Here is a 14,299-nt window from a genome sequence, read left to right as displayed (position 1 = left end):
AAAAGAGGAAACATTGTATATATTTGCAACCACTTTGTATATCGTCAGCTCTTTTGAGAATGCCAAGCCTCGCATTGACCGTCCTTCCTTGTCCACACACATCAAAACAGAGCCGAGGAGTACATCATTGTAGTTGTCATCTGCAAGGACAGCAAGCGATCGTCTTATAATGACGAGCTTTGAAGAGTTCTAGCTGCTTCATGATTAATCACTCACTCTCACACACATACACATACACTTCTCCCTTGTTGCCTCCATTGTTGAGTCAGTATAATTTCATAAAGTAAATCCCCCCTCTTATGCAAATGCCTCCATAACACGTCCTGTGTGTCCCCTCCGGTGACTTGTCCTTGGGTTCATTTGCGGTGATCAAGTGCACACTGTGTGGACAGTAGAGGAGAGCTGATTCAGTCTTCACATCATGCCATGTGAAAGCTGTTGCCAGCTCTCTCTCTAATGCACCCTGACAACACTTTTTTTTATTTTTGTGCTGAATGTTCAGTGGTGTTTACTTGAGCTCAAACAGTGCAGCCTGTACCAAGCCTGCAACGGTCAAATTGCTGACTCTGGGGAGGTGGTTTTCTCCTCCCCTACCCGCACAAACCATCCCCACATTGCAGGGCCGTCACAGGGAATACCTCTCTCGACCTCGAGCGAAAGGCAATTCCGCTTTTTCTGTCAGCTCCTCAAATCCTAAAACCTGTTCCAAACACAACAACACTACCAGTAGAAGTAACAGCGGAAAACAGAGCCGACGCTCGTCTTACGCCGAACACAAACAAACATGGTCCGACTTGAATACAGAGTGCTTCCTCTGAGCTCTGTGTGCCTTGTCTGTGGATGTTTAATTCTACAGTATAAATCCTTTGATGTGGTGAAGTTGAGCAGAGGGGATGCCTCAGTCGGCCCTGGCAGCACACTTTACACTTGACGTCACATAGGGGTTTAATGCTGTGCAATGCGGTCCAGTGTTCCTCCGAAGGCAACGACCTTTCCCATAAACACACAGATTGGTTTGCTGCGCTGCCATCTTGCATAATTACACCGATTTTCTGTAGGCTTCCGAGCGTGTATACACATTTGCTGCAATGTTTCTTCCAGACTCCAGTCCCTCTCAATGGATCTTGTTAGCTGAGGTCAAAGTGCTCTCTGATAGGGTCACAGTAAAGAAACACAGCCTTCCCTGTGGAACACATTCGGGGCTTTGGTGTGGGCTGATAGGAGAGCACAAGCCGAAACAATCCCCTGCGTGTCCTCTCCCCATTTCATCTTCCTAACTTCAGGGTTAAAACATGCAAATTCTGTATGAAGGAAGCTGATTTATTTTCCCCAGTGGGAGGCGTGAGATCTAAATTTAAACTGATTAAATGAGCCTCCAGTTAGAAAATCATTTGCACTTCCATTTGTTAGCCTCTGAGCTGTTCTCAAATCAAGGGCAAGTCTCTGAATCATTAGGCCTCAGATGACTGCCTTTTTTATTTCCCAAATAACATTGTTGACCCTATATGGTAGCCTAATGCAGTTTGAGGGCCTAATCGACACATTCTCAGAAATTGGAAGAATTTAAATCCAGCTCTACATTAGAGCTGGATCTAATGTCTAATGATCTTCATTAGCCAAATGTTTGCTGTACAATTACCAAACAAATGACCGTGAGGACTGTTGATTAACATTCAAACCAATACCTCTTTCGCTATTGTTACACATCAAACGTGTGCCTTAAGCTTGTCTCAATAAATTCACATATTCTTGTGCATCGGCTGGCATCAGCGAGAGTTTTGAGAGTATTATTGCATCAGGAGAAGATAAAGGTAATGAGACCTGTCTCTCAAGCAAAGAGAGTCTAATCTCCTTGGTCTCTTCAGGCTTCTCTTAAGCCAGTGGAGTGGTGTGGCGTAGAGTGGAAAAGAGAAGAGAGAGTGAAAAGAAACTGGGAGGTACAGAAGAGAAAGTAGAGGAAGCGAGATGAAAATGGAGGTAGAAGAAAAGAAACGGAGGATAGAAAGATAGAAGGATATGTGGTTATACCAGTTCAAACTGTATCTAGGGGTTGATTCATAGTCAGCCGACCGTGACTGCGTATAGTAGAGGTTTGATTGGATGATGGGAAGGGAGAAGAGGGCAAATCAAAAGAGAGGTAAACCAATGTGAGAGCTCTGAAGGTTGCAGTGGAAGATGAAGGCTCCTTACCCGTTCATTGCCAGAATACATCACACAGGAAGATACAGTAGTCCACACTTCCACACTTGGGTTTTAACATTTGAAATTGATTATGCATATTTGTGAATCAAAGCTTATCAAAAACAGGATTTGGACAAAGGCCACGCTGCTACATCTGCTAGCTTGGCGTGTTGAAAGACTGTGCTCATACTTAGTCATTAATATCTCATGCATGCACTGCAATGCTCTGTGTCCCATCATGCAACATCTCCAACTCATCTGTTATGTTGTGGTTACACATTTTCTGGAGAGACTGATTCATTAAATAACAGAGTTGTTTTTCTGTCCGAATCTTAACGGACAAACAAACAGCCTTTAATACATACATGAAAACATTTCTTTGGAGCTCCAAAGCAATGTTCAAATGCATTAAACTTTAAAATTCTATCATGTGCTTTGGTTCTTTGCAGTGACAGATTCAAAAACTATGAATCTGTATTATTTGTTGTTACACTAAACCTAAACCTAGGTTTGCAGACAGATATTGCATCATCAGACATTGCAAGAGAAAGAACATGAAGTCTATGGTGGAGTAATTGATTCAAGCAATTAAGAAATCAAGAATCCACTCTGTACATAATTCTTCTTTCTGCGCTGTTGGTTCATGTGCATATTTAAGTTTACAGTAAAGGCTGCTCTGTGTGTATTTTCAATATAAACAGGAATCGAAACATTTTTGGAAAACCTCTCAGTATAATATTTCCATTTACATCACAAGCTATGGCCTAAGATTCAGTGAATCACATCTCTCCGACCTATCTTACATTATTACACATCTTACACATTATGTATTATTATAAGCTTAAGGAAGGTAGTATATTGAAAATGGAATGGCATTACAGTAAACAGTTCTATACAACACTACTAACTTACATAACATAAAAAATACATATAACATAATACATCTAAATACATAGTATCAATAAATATATTTTTCATAAAAATAATTGTAACTGTTGTCGTTGGCTGATTGTTGTTTTTGTTTATTTGTTCCAGTAACACAGTATTTTAACATAGCATTATGAGCATCTGTGCCTAAAACTACCAGCCGCCCCTACAAGTTGGCTGTTAAAAAAATGTATCTGCCAATTATGTCTGGATGTTGCTCTTTATGGAGTTGGGTCATTGATCAGTGCTGGTTAGACAGCAAGGAGGCAATTAGGGCAGTAGCTACCATCTCATTTGTTTTCCGCTCCTGGAACACACCTAAACAACGGCCTTTTCTGCAGAAAGTGATGGGCCCCCGATTTCATGCGTCTGTTGTGCACTGAGCCGCTTATTGACAGAGAGCTTTTTGTCCGTCTGCGTTTAGGAGAAATGCTCATTAAAGTGTTCTGAGGGCAATAGGGGATCAGGGCAAAGGCAGGTGACTGCTCGATAAGACTGTTGTTGTCGCTGCTGTTGTAGCTGCTGCTGCTGCTACTCTTTAAATACACCAAGGGGCGTGGAAGAAACAAGACCGTGGAGAAGAAAGGCTCATAAAGTTCTTTAACAGGATCCACAAAACCTTATTTATAGAACTCCAAAACAATTATGAAATAAATAATGATTGAATATGGAAATACTTGTTGGTTCTATATAAACTACCAATACAAAGAATCTTATAAAATATATAATGTAAGCAGGACCGCAAAAGTTGATTATCACTTAAATTGAGAATGTATCCCTCTTAAACACATTTTTACATCAGTAATGTGCCAAATAGCACACCTGTCAGTGTCATTAGTATCAAAAGTACGTGTTTTATCATAATATCTTTATTCTTGTATGCTTGGATATAATCAAGCATATATAAAATATTGGATACAATAAGTGATAAGAAGGCTCTTGGAAGGCTTTCACTAGATGTGGATTAAACAATGATACGTGATGTGTCTTGTAAACCTATGTAAATGTATTGAGACAAGAAACATTGATTAACCTGATTTTTTTTGTTTCACAAGCTTTGCACTTTTATGCACTTGTCAAAGAATGTCTCATAATAAAGCTGCATTCCATGCTGCAATGTGTTTAAATGCATGCAGTATAAAAAAATGAACTTCCGTTTTTGGCTTTGTAGTGCCGTGTGCAGCTGAGAGTGTCCTAGTGCTGATGGAGCTCTGTTAGTGGAGGTATGAGTTCTTCTGCCACAGGCTCCATGGTTAGGAGGTCCAGACAGGCTGCGAGCTCCAAGGCACACTACTACCTCCTGATTCATAGGTGTGTTAAGCGATGCCGACACTAACCGAGCCCCAGATGAAATAGAAATCAATCATTGCTCTTAAGACACATATACTGTGTGGGTGTGTGTGTGTGTATATATATATATACACACATATATATATATATATATATATATATATATATATATATATATATATATATATATATATATACACACACACAACATTGTCCAGCAACCTTGAATGAATGAAATACCTGTTTGTTAGAGCAGTAATAGAAAATAGATTCAACCTTCAGGGTATAACTGAACAGTGGTTGGTGGTTCTAAGAGACAAGGACTACGTCATTTTGAGGAACGTCACAGTAACATTTATAGAATTTAGTGCAAGCTCGACAGACAATTCCTACAAAAAATTGTCAAAGTACAGTGAACTCTAAGGCAGATGGCTTTTTTTCTTTTCTAAAGTATGTGGAACATTGGACGTATATTTATTAGAACTTCTTATGCTTTAAGACCTTGTTTGGTCATTTTTAATGGTGCTTGTCTTGAGTGCTCTACATGTACATTCATCAGGTAATGCCGATTCACATGTACATTGGGCTGTTGACAAAATGGTGGAAAGTGGCCTCAGGTGATTGTGCCACTGCTGGCTATAAAGGCTGATGTCATTCAAGCATGTGTTTTTTTGTATCTATTCCACTTGCTTCCCAATAGGACAAAATGGTATGCAACCCCCTCTGGAAAAATATTGTAGGTTATAGTTTGGGTCAGAGCACTTCTTTGTGATTTATTCTACTGTATGTAGAATGATCTCATTATACAAAGAGTCAAAAACCTTGTTCATGTAATGAATGTAAACTGTGATTTCCGCCCTTGGTGCAATATCTTTTGCTTCTAGATTCTTTGCACGTCAGCAAACACAATGAAGGGCATTTGTCTGGTTTATTAAATGAACCAATTTGGAGCTTTTCCTTTCAAGTCGGAGAACAAGAATGTGAGCCTGTGTGTATTACCATAGTAACAAGCCATCTCTAGATTGGTAAAAAAGAAAGAAAAAGAATGAAATAAATTACACTTGTCAAGAATTAAACAACCAATTATTGCATATGCACACGTGGAGGAGAATGGTATTTGCATGTGTGGTATGTAATGACCTCACATTTCCTGTACCAGTCAGTTGTTAAATTTGCACTCCTCCATCTACATTAAAGTCATTATGTTGTCTCGTATTTGTTTTCATGGTCTTTGTGTCTGAGGCCATTAATCTTTCTAATGTCTGGTTTCTGTGGTGATTACAGGGACAATTACCTTTACTTACGCTCAAATACAGTAGAAGCAAAGATCAGCAGAAGAGGCGACAAGCTTCAGAAGTGGAGATCCTGATTGACGGCTTCCTACCTTGTTCAGGGTGAATCATTAGGCTTCACAGACAGCGAGCAGAGGTGGCCACTGGTTACAAATTCCTGTGATGTGGTATCAGCCATCTCCAGCTTTTTGAGGTCTGAAACTGCTGTTGTGCCATTTATTGCTCAGCCACATACTAAGCTAAGCGAAAACTGCAGTTAATGTTATTTAGCTCCTACAGCATTCAGTTGCCAAACAACTAGAGGGAAGAGAGATACAGCCATACATTAGCTCATTTTCTGCCCTCTTTAGCCAGGCTTTTAATGCCAGAAATGTTCTGATGAAGCACTTTCATTCAGGTTCTTTTATTATATAGCCTACATCTCTAGTATGCCCTCATATAATCCACTGAGGTGTTTTATCTTAATGTCAGCTGATAATACACGGCCAAAGACGTTACGGATGACAAGCGCAGACCTTTCAATCTCCCACAATTCACTTCGTCGTCTATTTTTATCCCGGACCACTGGGGCTTGAAATGTTCTATCAATGGAAGATGTGCAGTACAGCATTATGAATCAACAGGACAGTACATTCACCATTTTTTTTTTTTAATCTTTCATTTTCCTTCCAGTGGTAAGGAAGTAACGCTAATGCAGATATGTCTTTACTCTGTCCTCTTTGGTTTGAGCAGAGGGACATGAAAGAAGGTACGTCTTATAGACAGCATGCGCTGCCAGACTTACATTATGTTTTTTTCATATCGCTGTCATATTGTTTCTCATAGCTAGCCGAAGAGACGTCACAATTGGGACAAAAAGCTTACTTAGAGCGCAGCCATTTTAAGGAATGAGTGTTCCAGGAATGAGTTGTGCAGATGGGTGTACTGTCCAGTGGTGATGCAGAGAGATGTAAACCGTTTTTTGGCTTGTCCTCCTGTTTGCCGACATTGTTGATGTAATCTATTTAGTTCAGTGTCCACAAATCATTTCATCCTACTCTGGCTTGCAGTGCTCAATAGCCTTGGCACAGAGGGGCAGCACAGGGCTAATAGTGATTCTGATGATGAACAAACTTTTCAATGACACCGACAGCTTTGGCACTTTGATCACACTATGATGTCATATTTGCTCTTGGATAGTTTGGACTTGTGGCTTTGAAAGACCTTAATCTCCTAGTATCTTGGTGCATAGTGCTGAAATTTGGGATTTTCTAAAAATGGTTTTGCCCTTTATAAACACAACCCCTTTAGCATAAACTCTGTTCATAGTGTCTACTATCACATGTGCAGATTTGCTCCGCAGCTTCCATCGGAGGCTGGTGATAGGAGCATTGTGTTGATAGCGGTGACATGTATGGGTGTTATCCGGAGCAGATTGCATTCTAGGCTGAAACCTGTGTAATCCCTAAATCAAACACAAGGCAGGTAAACCCTTAACCTCTGGATCGACAGGCTTTGGCCCGCACAGTCCCATAATCTCATATCAGAATACTCCTCTTTATTTTTGCACTTTGATCTCTGCATTGTGCGGTAAAACATTATATACAAACACAAGTTATTGTTGCAGCGATGCGTCCCTCAAGTCACATGCCACTTCTCATGACCTGATAGTAATGTGACTTGTACCTTTTTGCTCTATATGGTTCAGCAGGCATGACCTATACACTGAAATAACATCTTTTCTCCACATGGCATTAGTCAGATTCAGCCGTGCACCTGTGCATGTGTGCATGTAATATTAGTATGTGAAGAGGCTCCTTATTCTTTCTCCCTCTTCACATTTTGCTCTGACCCAGTGTCGGTCTGTAACCCAGGGACACTGGGTAACTGTACCGGCATTTAAATAGCAAACGGGGAACAGAGCATGTTATGAGATTCACTAGTTTCACGTCTCCCTGGGTGAGGCTATAAATAGCCTCTCACACTGGAATAGAGTTTTCCCCAGCGATGCGGACAAAAGCCAGAGGAACAGCTGCGCTTAAGCCAAGTCCTGTTAGATCAGTGGAGTCACATGGGCGTGCTCCTGTCTCTCTTTCTTGTCTTTTCTTTCTGTCTCGCTCTCTGTCTCCGGTCACTCACTCTCACTTCCCCTTTCTCTTGCTCCCAATCTGTCCCACTGTCTGTCTTTCCCCTATTTGTTTACCTCCCTGTCTTGAAGTATCTTTGTCTCTGTGTCAATGTCTCCCCCCTGTCTGTCTGTCGATGCTGTGTTTGCTCAGTTTCCTGTCTCTCTTGATGTCTTGTAATTTGTGTCTCTCTGTCACTGTCCCTGCCCCTCTTGCTTTATTGTGCTGTCATTCTATCTTCTTTGCTTCTTTGTTTGAGTAGGTGTCCTTCTTTGCCTACCATAACCCCTCTCTGTTTGTCCCTGTCCTGCATATTTCTCACCGTCGGTCCCTCTCTGTCTTTTTTTCCTGTGTCACGTTTTATCTGTCTTTCTCATAATTACCAGGCCTCCCCTGTGTACTCTGTTAATTGCTACATTCCTAATATTAACTGTGTTCATCTGTTATGTTATAAAAAGGTTCCTTGAAGTAGAGGGTTGAACTACATACATTTTTAAATAGAAAATGTTAACCTATGTTACATCACACCTCACATTAATGGATCAATAAAGGGTCTAGAATTGCTAAATGTTGTATGTACTGTAAATGACTGCTGCATATCACATTTGTATTTTCATTTATTTAGAAGAAGGTGAATTCCTGCGTGGTATCAACACTAATGCATTTGTTTATTGAAAAATATGAATACACATTTAACTACAATCAAAAAATGGGGGCTTAAGAAAAAGAAAAGTTCACTAACATTAATAGATCAAAGAAGAACCAGTGCAAGCATTCCAAACTGGAAATCATTTTCATAATCTGCTTACTGAAGTTGCTACACCAGTAATGGTTACTGGTGCCAACAGAAAGTTTGTTTTAATATTACCTTTTTTTTTTTTTAAATAAATGGCTCATAGAAGTTGTTTACCTTGCTGAGAGGATGGAGGTGTGTGCGCTGTTACCTGCAGTTCTTCATCTAACAGCTCACCGGGGTGCTCCATGCAATATCTAAGAAGAAAAAACGGACAAACAAATCCTGAAGCATAATGAACAATTGCTGTCGGTGCTAATCTCTGTGACAAACACATTGTGTTTTCTTTGATTGCTTTACCAACCCATGTTTTACAGTTCTGATATGGCTGTGGACGACTGAACCGGCTGATATCAAGAAGATAAACTTAAAAGCAGTAACGCTGATAAGCTGCTATGTACTTCCATCGTTTCATTTCAATCTCTTGTGTGGTGATAGGCAATTTAAATTCAGCTCGGGAAAGGCGTTCTATGCCATGACAAAAACACCATATAGAGAGATGATTACTGAATGTATAAACATTGAATGGCTATTGCTGAGGAGACCCGACCACTAATAGAAAAAATAGGGTTTGATTTTATGAAAATGTAAAGGATTATAACTTCAAAGACGCACATGAAACTGGATTTATCTTTCCAATAAACTTAGTGCTTCAAGGACTTTATTCTCCTACTTACCTGTCTTCCAGATGTGCATAAACACACCATTCACTTTGATGTGATATTTATTTATCTATAAATCTTTGTTTCTTGCATCATATCACTTTTCCCCCTTTTGAGTATAGGAACACATTTACCGACCCCTGCTGCTCTCTCTCGCCCCCTCTCTCTAAGCCTGTCTCTCTCTCTCTCTCTCTCTCTCTCTCTCTCTCTCTCTCTCTCTCTCTCTCTCTCTCTCTCTCTCTCTCTCTCTCTCTCTTACCGTCTCTCTCTCAGTTTGACATCACAGGTGTGTATATATAGCCAGCAGATGGATTCTCCCATGGCAGGATGATTTAGTGCTCCTCTCTCCCTCTGCTCAGGCCTACCGCCGGCCCCTTAAATGAACTAGAAGAAATTCCTTGTTTACGTTGTCTCATCCGATCTGCCCAACCATCAGTTTGTGACCGCATCCATTATTCATGGATTCCCCTCCACTACACACGCACACAGTAAAACGTTACTGCTGCTCAATGTGTTCTTATAGTCTCCGTGTTCAGGGGCGTACCAGTGAGAATTGCTATTCCCATTTCATCCTGGCATCCGTGGAGGTCTAGACACAGAGTACACATTGTACATGACATTTTCTTCAAGCCTTGAAATCCTTGCGCAATCCGTGTCTAACTATGCTGCAGTTCTACTTTAAAAAAAAAAAATTCACGAAGACATTGTTGTTTGGTGTTGTGATGTAGCAAACCAGTCAGTAAGCAGCGTTTACCAGAAATGTGTTGTGGCAGGACCAATGTCTGAAGCCGTAATTCGGAGGAAGCAGTAGTGAGGAGAGCTAGGAACAGGTACTGCTACTGTGAGACGTGACTTGCGTGACATACAGTAGCTCTCGTGTGATGTGGTGTGTTCCTGCTGCGGTATATAACTGGGGGGAGTGTGACGCTGGTGGGGCCCTCTGGCTAAGAAGTAACTGCTGAGCACAGACTAGCACGTACTACTACGCCACCGCAACATGCCTGGAGTGCTATTGAGCAGGCATACAGCCAATCAGAGTGAAACCTTAGACATGCCTGTGTACTGTGTCCCGCATGCATACACACTTTGCTGAGTATTTGCAGCATGTGACAATCGAAATGCATGCTGGCTACGTTGTCGAGACTGAAGTTTGGATGACAATCTTTAGATATGCATATGAAACTATTTACTCTTTAATCTTACTATAGCCTCCAGCTTTCAGGCAACATGATCTCATAAAAGGTTTTGTGATTTGAGCTTGAACGTTGACGTGTAGATGTTTTTAGAACTTATTATTTTGTATTTATATAAAAAGATAAAGATAAAGTTAGATAAAAAAAAACGAATTGCAGTCACATCAAAAAATCTCTCGGTTTCAGAAAGAAATTGAACCCAAATTGTTGGAGTGGAAGGTAAATAACATCCTTTATAGCAAACACAGCACTTTGCACCACTCTGTATCTGCATCAGGTTGATAACCTTTTAGATCCCTGTCCTCCTCCTCCTGTACTTCTTTTGTTGGCAAATAATATTTGCACTTTTTCTTGTACAGGGGTTAACGTGTTTGTGGACCAAACACACGCTATGAATCCCAAAATATCAGAAGATCAGTCTGCCTCCAGTTAATGGTAGCTACCACCAGGTGTGTGACTTTCAAAGACAAAGCTAAATGCTTCAAATCACTCTCATGATAGGTACTTTAAAAGTTTGTTAGTCTCCTAACACTAAGCTGGTTAATGAGTATATAAAGCACAAGTAACTGAATTATCCATCGCAGTACTGAGAGGCCCGGCGGCAGGAGCAGATAATGATCTTATGACTAAGTCAGGCTTTTTTAGGGCCAGTTTATTGGCATTGTTCTGGGGTTGGAATCAAATTAGGAAAATGGCAGCTGTGTCCATGCCATATCATTATGAAATGTAATCCAATTTGACCAGACAATCCTCTTGAAATGGACAGAGCACTCTCTTGGGCTCATCTGTAATAGCACTGCTCTTTAGCCCTGCAGAAGTAGTCAAGTTGCAGTCTGGTTTGTTTTTGTGTTGCATGGGGGCACAAACAGTATTGGTCCCCCCAATGGCTGTTTGGCCTTTAGTGGCATACTCTTCCTGGAACGAGGTGTGTCTTGTGTAACAACAAAAATAAACCGTAAGCACAAATCTTTTTTTTACTTACGTCATCGTTTTTGAATGTTCTGTGGTCATCCAAACAAACTGTAGCAATGTGACATGTACAGTACAGGAAGCAAATTTTACTTTGTTGACATAGCACATAATCTGCTTTGATGGCTGCTTGTCAGATGTCGCTGTGAGGAGGGACATTGTAAAATGCAAATCCAAGTGCTGCGTGTGTACCCTGCTGTAATACGAGCCTGCTTCCTTGGAAAGAAGCAGCGGGCCGCCATCGAGAGGGTCGAAAGTTATTGTAATTCCAGAGATTCTTTGTGGACGCCATTTGCTGGGCTTAACTGCATGGTTTTATGAGGCTGGGAGTGACACACACACACACACACACACACACACACACACACACACACACACACACACACACACACACACACACACACACACACACATACACACACACACACACACACACACACACACACAAACCTTCACTCTGCGTCTTTGTGCTTCCAATTGTAGGATTATGTTGCCTCAAAGGGGTAAACACAGGGAAATCTACTCATTCCCCCTTTCTGCCAGAAGGACAGGGACACTGAGTGCCTGCTTGTGTCAAATCAGGAGTGAGTGAGTGAATGGCTGGAGAGGAACAGCTGCATGCGATGACTGTGCCATGCAAAGCATGTCAATGAACTGCCATGCAACTCTGCCCGCTCAGTCGAACACAAGAAGGAACGTTGAAAGGGTGGAAAGGGAGAGTTTTACTCTCTCAACCCTGCGGAACAATTAACTTATAGAGCCATATGAGCCCAATGGGCAGAGTGACTGCACATACATTCTGTAGTTATCTAACACACATGCATTCAAACTTTTTCAGACACACACATTCAACATATAGCAGATGGAGGCCATCACGGAGTGATGGCTGCAATCGCAGGCTGTTTTTTTTTTTTGCCCTCCGAGGTTGTAGCTCATCATGAATGTGGACGAGCATGAGCTCCGGAGTACAGAAGCCTTAGCCTACTGTTTTAAAATAGGAGCTGATATCAGGAATTTGTTTGTTTGTTGATTATATTCAGCAAACAGGGGTGTTCTTAGAGGTTTTGATGTCTGCACATTGTTTCCTGTTGTAAGAGGAATCGATGTATTTCTATCCTCACTGGCAAATGTTACTTTAATGGGGTGCCTTTGACTTCGACGCTGTAGATTGTCCTTATCCCTAAAGCAGGCCATGTTGCTGTTTTTATGTTCTTTATCTTTTTAATATGCTCCATTTGCTCACACAGATTATTATCTTTTTCCCACAGGAGGTTCAGAAGGTGATCAATCCCGCCAACAATCCGTCAGCAGATAAACCAAAGGGCGATGAGAAGGAGGAGGTAGTCCCGATCAGCGAGGTGGGATGGATGACTTCAGTCAAAGACTGGGCCGGCGTCATGATCTCCGCTCAGACACTCACTGGCAGAGTTCTGGTAGGTTTACCCTCTTTGAGTGGATATACATGTCAGAACCCAAATCCAGACTCAAATTCTTTTGCACTTTTGACGCTAATAATTTGCCCAACCCACAATTAGATAAGTGCAGCAGTTTGGGCTTTCCTCAGGCACAAAGCTTGCTACTGGCTTCACACCCAAATAGTCCTTTCAGATGAATCCACTGTATAACCCTGTAGGGCAATTCATTTGATGCCCTTTTCCCACGTAACCTAGCGGATGTTCAGTCCGCGATGTATCTCAGTCGGCTGGCACTGTCCAGTCTTCTTTCTGCTGCAATGGCCTTTGTGGGGCACGTTGTAACTCACTCTGCTGTGCCTCTGCCAGCTGAACAGATGAGTGTGTGTGTGTGTGTGTGTGTGTGTGTGTGTGTGTGTGTGTGTGTGTGTATGTGAGGGGGAGATTTATTTGTCAAGTATGAGAGGGAGCATGGTGTTTGTGCAGTAGGTAAGAGGTTGTCACTGTGGCTTTTCTCTTGGTATGAATTACAATCCCTCTCCCCCACTGACCCTCCTTTCTTTAGCTTCATCCTTCACTCTGCTCCCAGAATCTCTCCTGCGCTCTACAACTCTTTGCCGTGTAACGGTCTAACTCATAAATAGAATGATAATTTGGTCACAAAGAAAATGTATGTGTGTAATACCAAGTGACTTGGATGACCTCAAGGATACATGTCCCAAAAGCACAGCTTGTAATAAGGACACAGTTTGAGGTTGTACAAACACATTGTGAACAATTGATTCAATCTCAAAAGTGTCTCCTCTGTCCTCTGCTGCCTCATGCAACCGCCCCGCTCTCGCAAAAACACTCAATTAAAATTAAAAACTGCCTTCACGGCACGTCAGCAGCGTTTTCCATGTGCTCCTCCTCTCAGCTTAGCAAGATGTCTGCCACTTAGCTCCGCCGAGCGGCAGACAGTTTGCTATGAGCAGCAGGCAGCCTGTAACTGCTAGCCTCATTTTATTAGCTGCCTTGATTATGAAAAGACTTCACAGTGTCTGAATAGAACTGGGGCTCAGTCAAGTTAACCCCGTCACTTCAATGCTGGGCGACATGCACTTGAGTGGAACAACAGCTTTTCTTTGTCTTAATCAGTTTTGTGATTTTCCCTTTGAGATAAGATATTGAGGGTCTCTGCATCAGCTGCTCTTCAAAAACAACAACAACAATGAAACAGTCCGTTATTGCTGAGAATGTTAGGGTGTGGTTCGGTTGGGTCTTATCCAGCTTTCCTTTTACATCTTAACTTGCATCAGAGTATTAACAGCAGTGTGTCTGTCTTGCACAAACATCCACTGCACATCTGTGGACTGAATGAAGCAGCAGAGGGAGTCGGGAGAGAGATGGATTCAAACTAAAATACGAACACTGTCATTGTTACTGTTTGCTGGAATGTGACAGTTTCTTCACGCCTGGTGAGAATAGCTGGGAGT

General features: G+C 41.6%; 1 protein-coding gene across 15 annotated transcripts in view; it reads left to right on the top strand.

Moving 5' to 3' along the window:
* The window catches only part of kcnma1a (potassium large conductance calcium-activated channel, subfamily M, alpha member 1a), a 133,188-nt gene that overhangs the window by 20,132 nt on the left and 98,757 nt on the right, over nucleotides 1-14,299 (top strand). For all 15 annotated transcript variants that reach the window (XM_068721427.1, XM_068721493.1, XM_068721410.1 and 12 more), the window contains exon 2: nucleotides 12,681-12,845. In XM_068721427.1, coding sequence (XP_068577528.1) covers nucleotides 12,681-12,845 — 165 coding nt within the window. The remainder of the gene's footprint in view (nucleotides 1-12,680; nucleotides 12,846-14,299) is intronic.

The sequence above is a fragment of the Cebidichthys violaceus genome, unplaced genomic scaffold (genome assembly GCF_023349555.1).
Source record: "Cebidichthys violaceus isolate CVI_PGR_0920_01 unplaced genomic scaffold, fCebVio1.0.p SCAF_10, whole genome shotgun sequence".
NCBI classification, from domain to species: Eukaryota; Metazoa; Chordata; class Actinopteri; order Perciformes; family Stichaeidae; genus Cebidichthys; species Cebidichthys violaceus.
The sequence above is the reverse complement of the archived record's forward strand: the minus strand, read 5'-3'. Positions and strand labels throughout refer to the sequence as shown.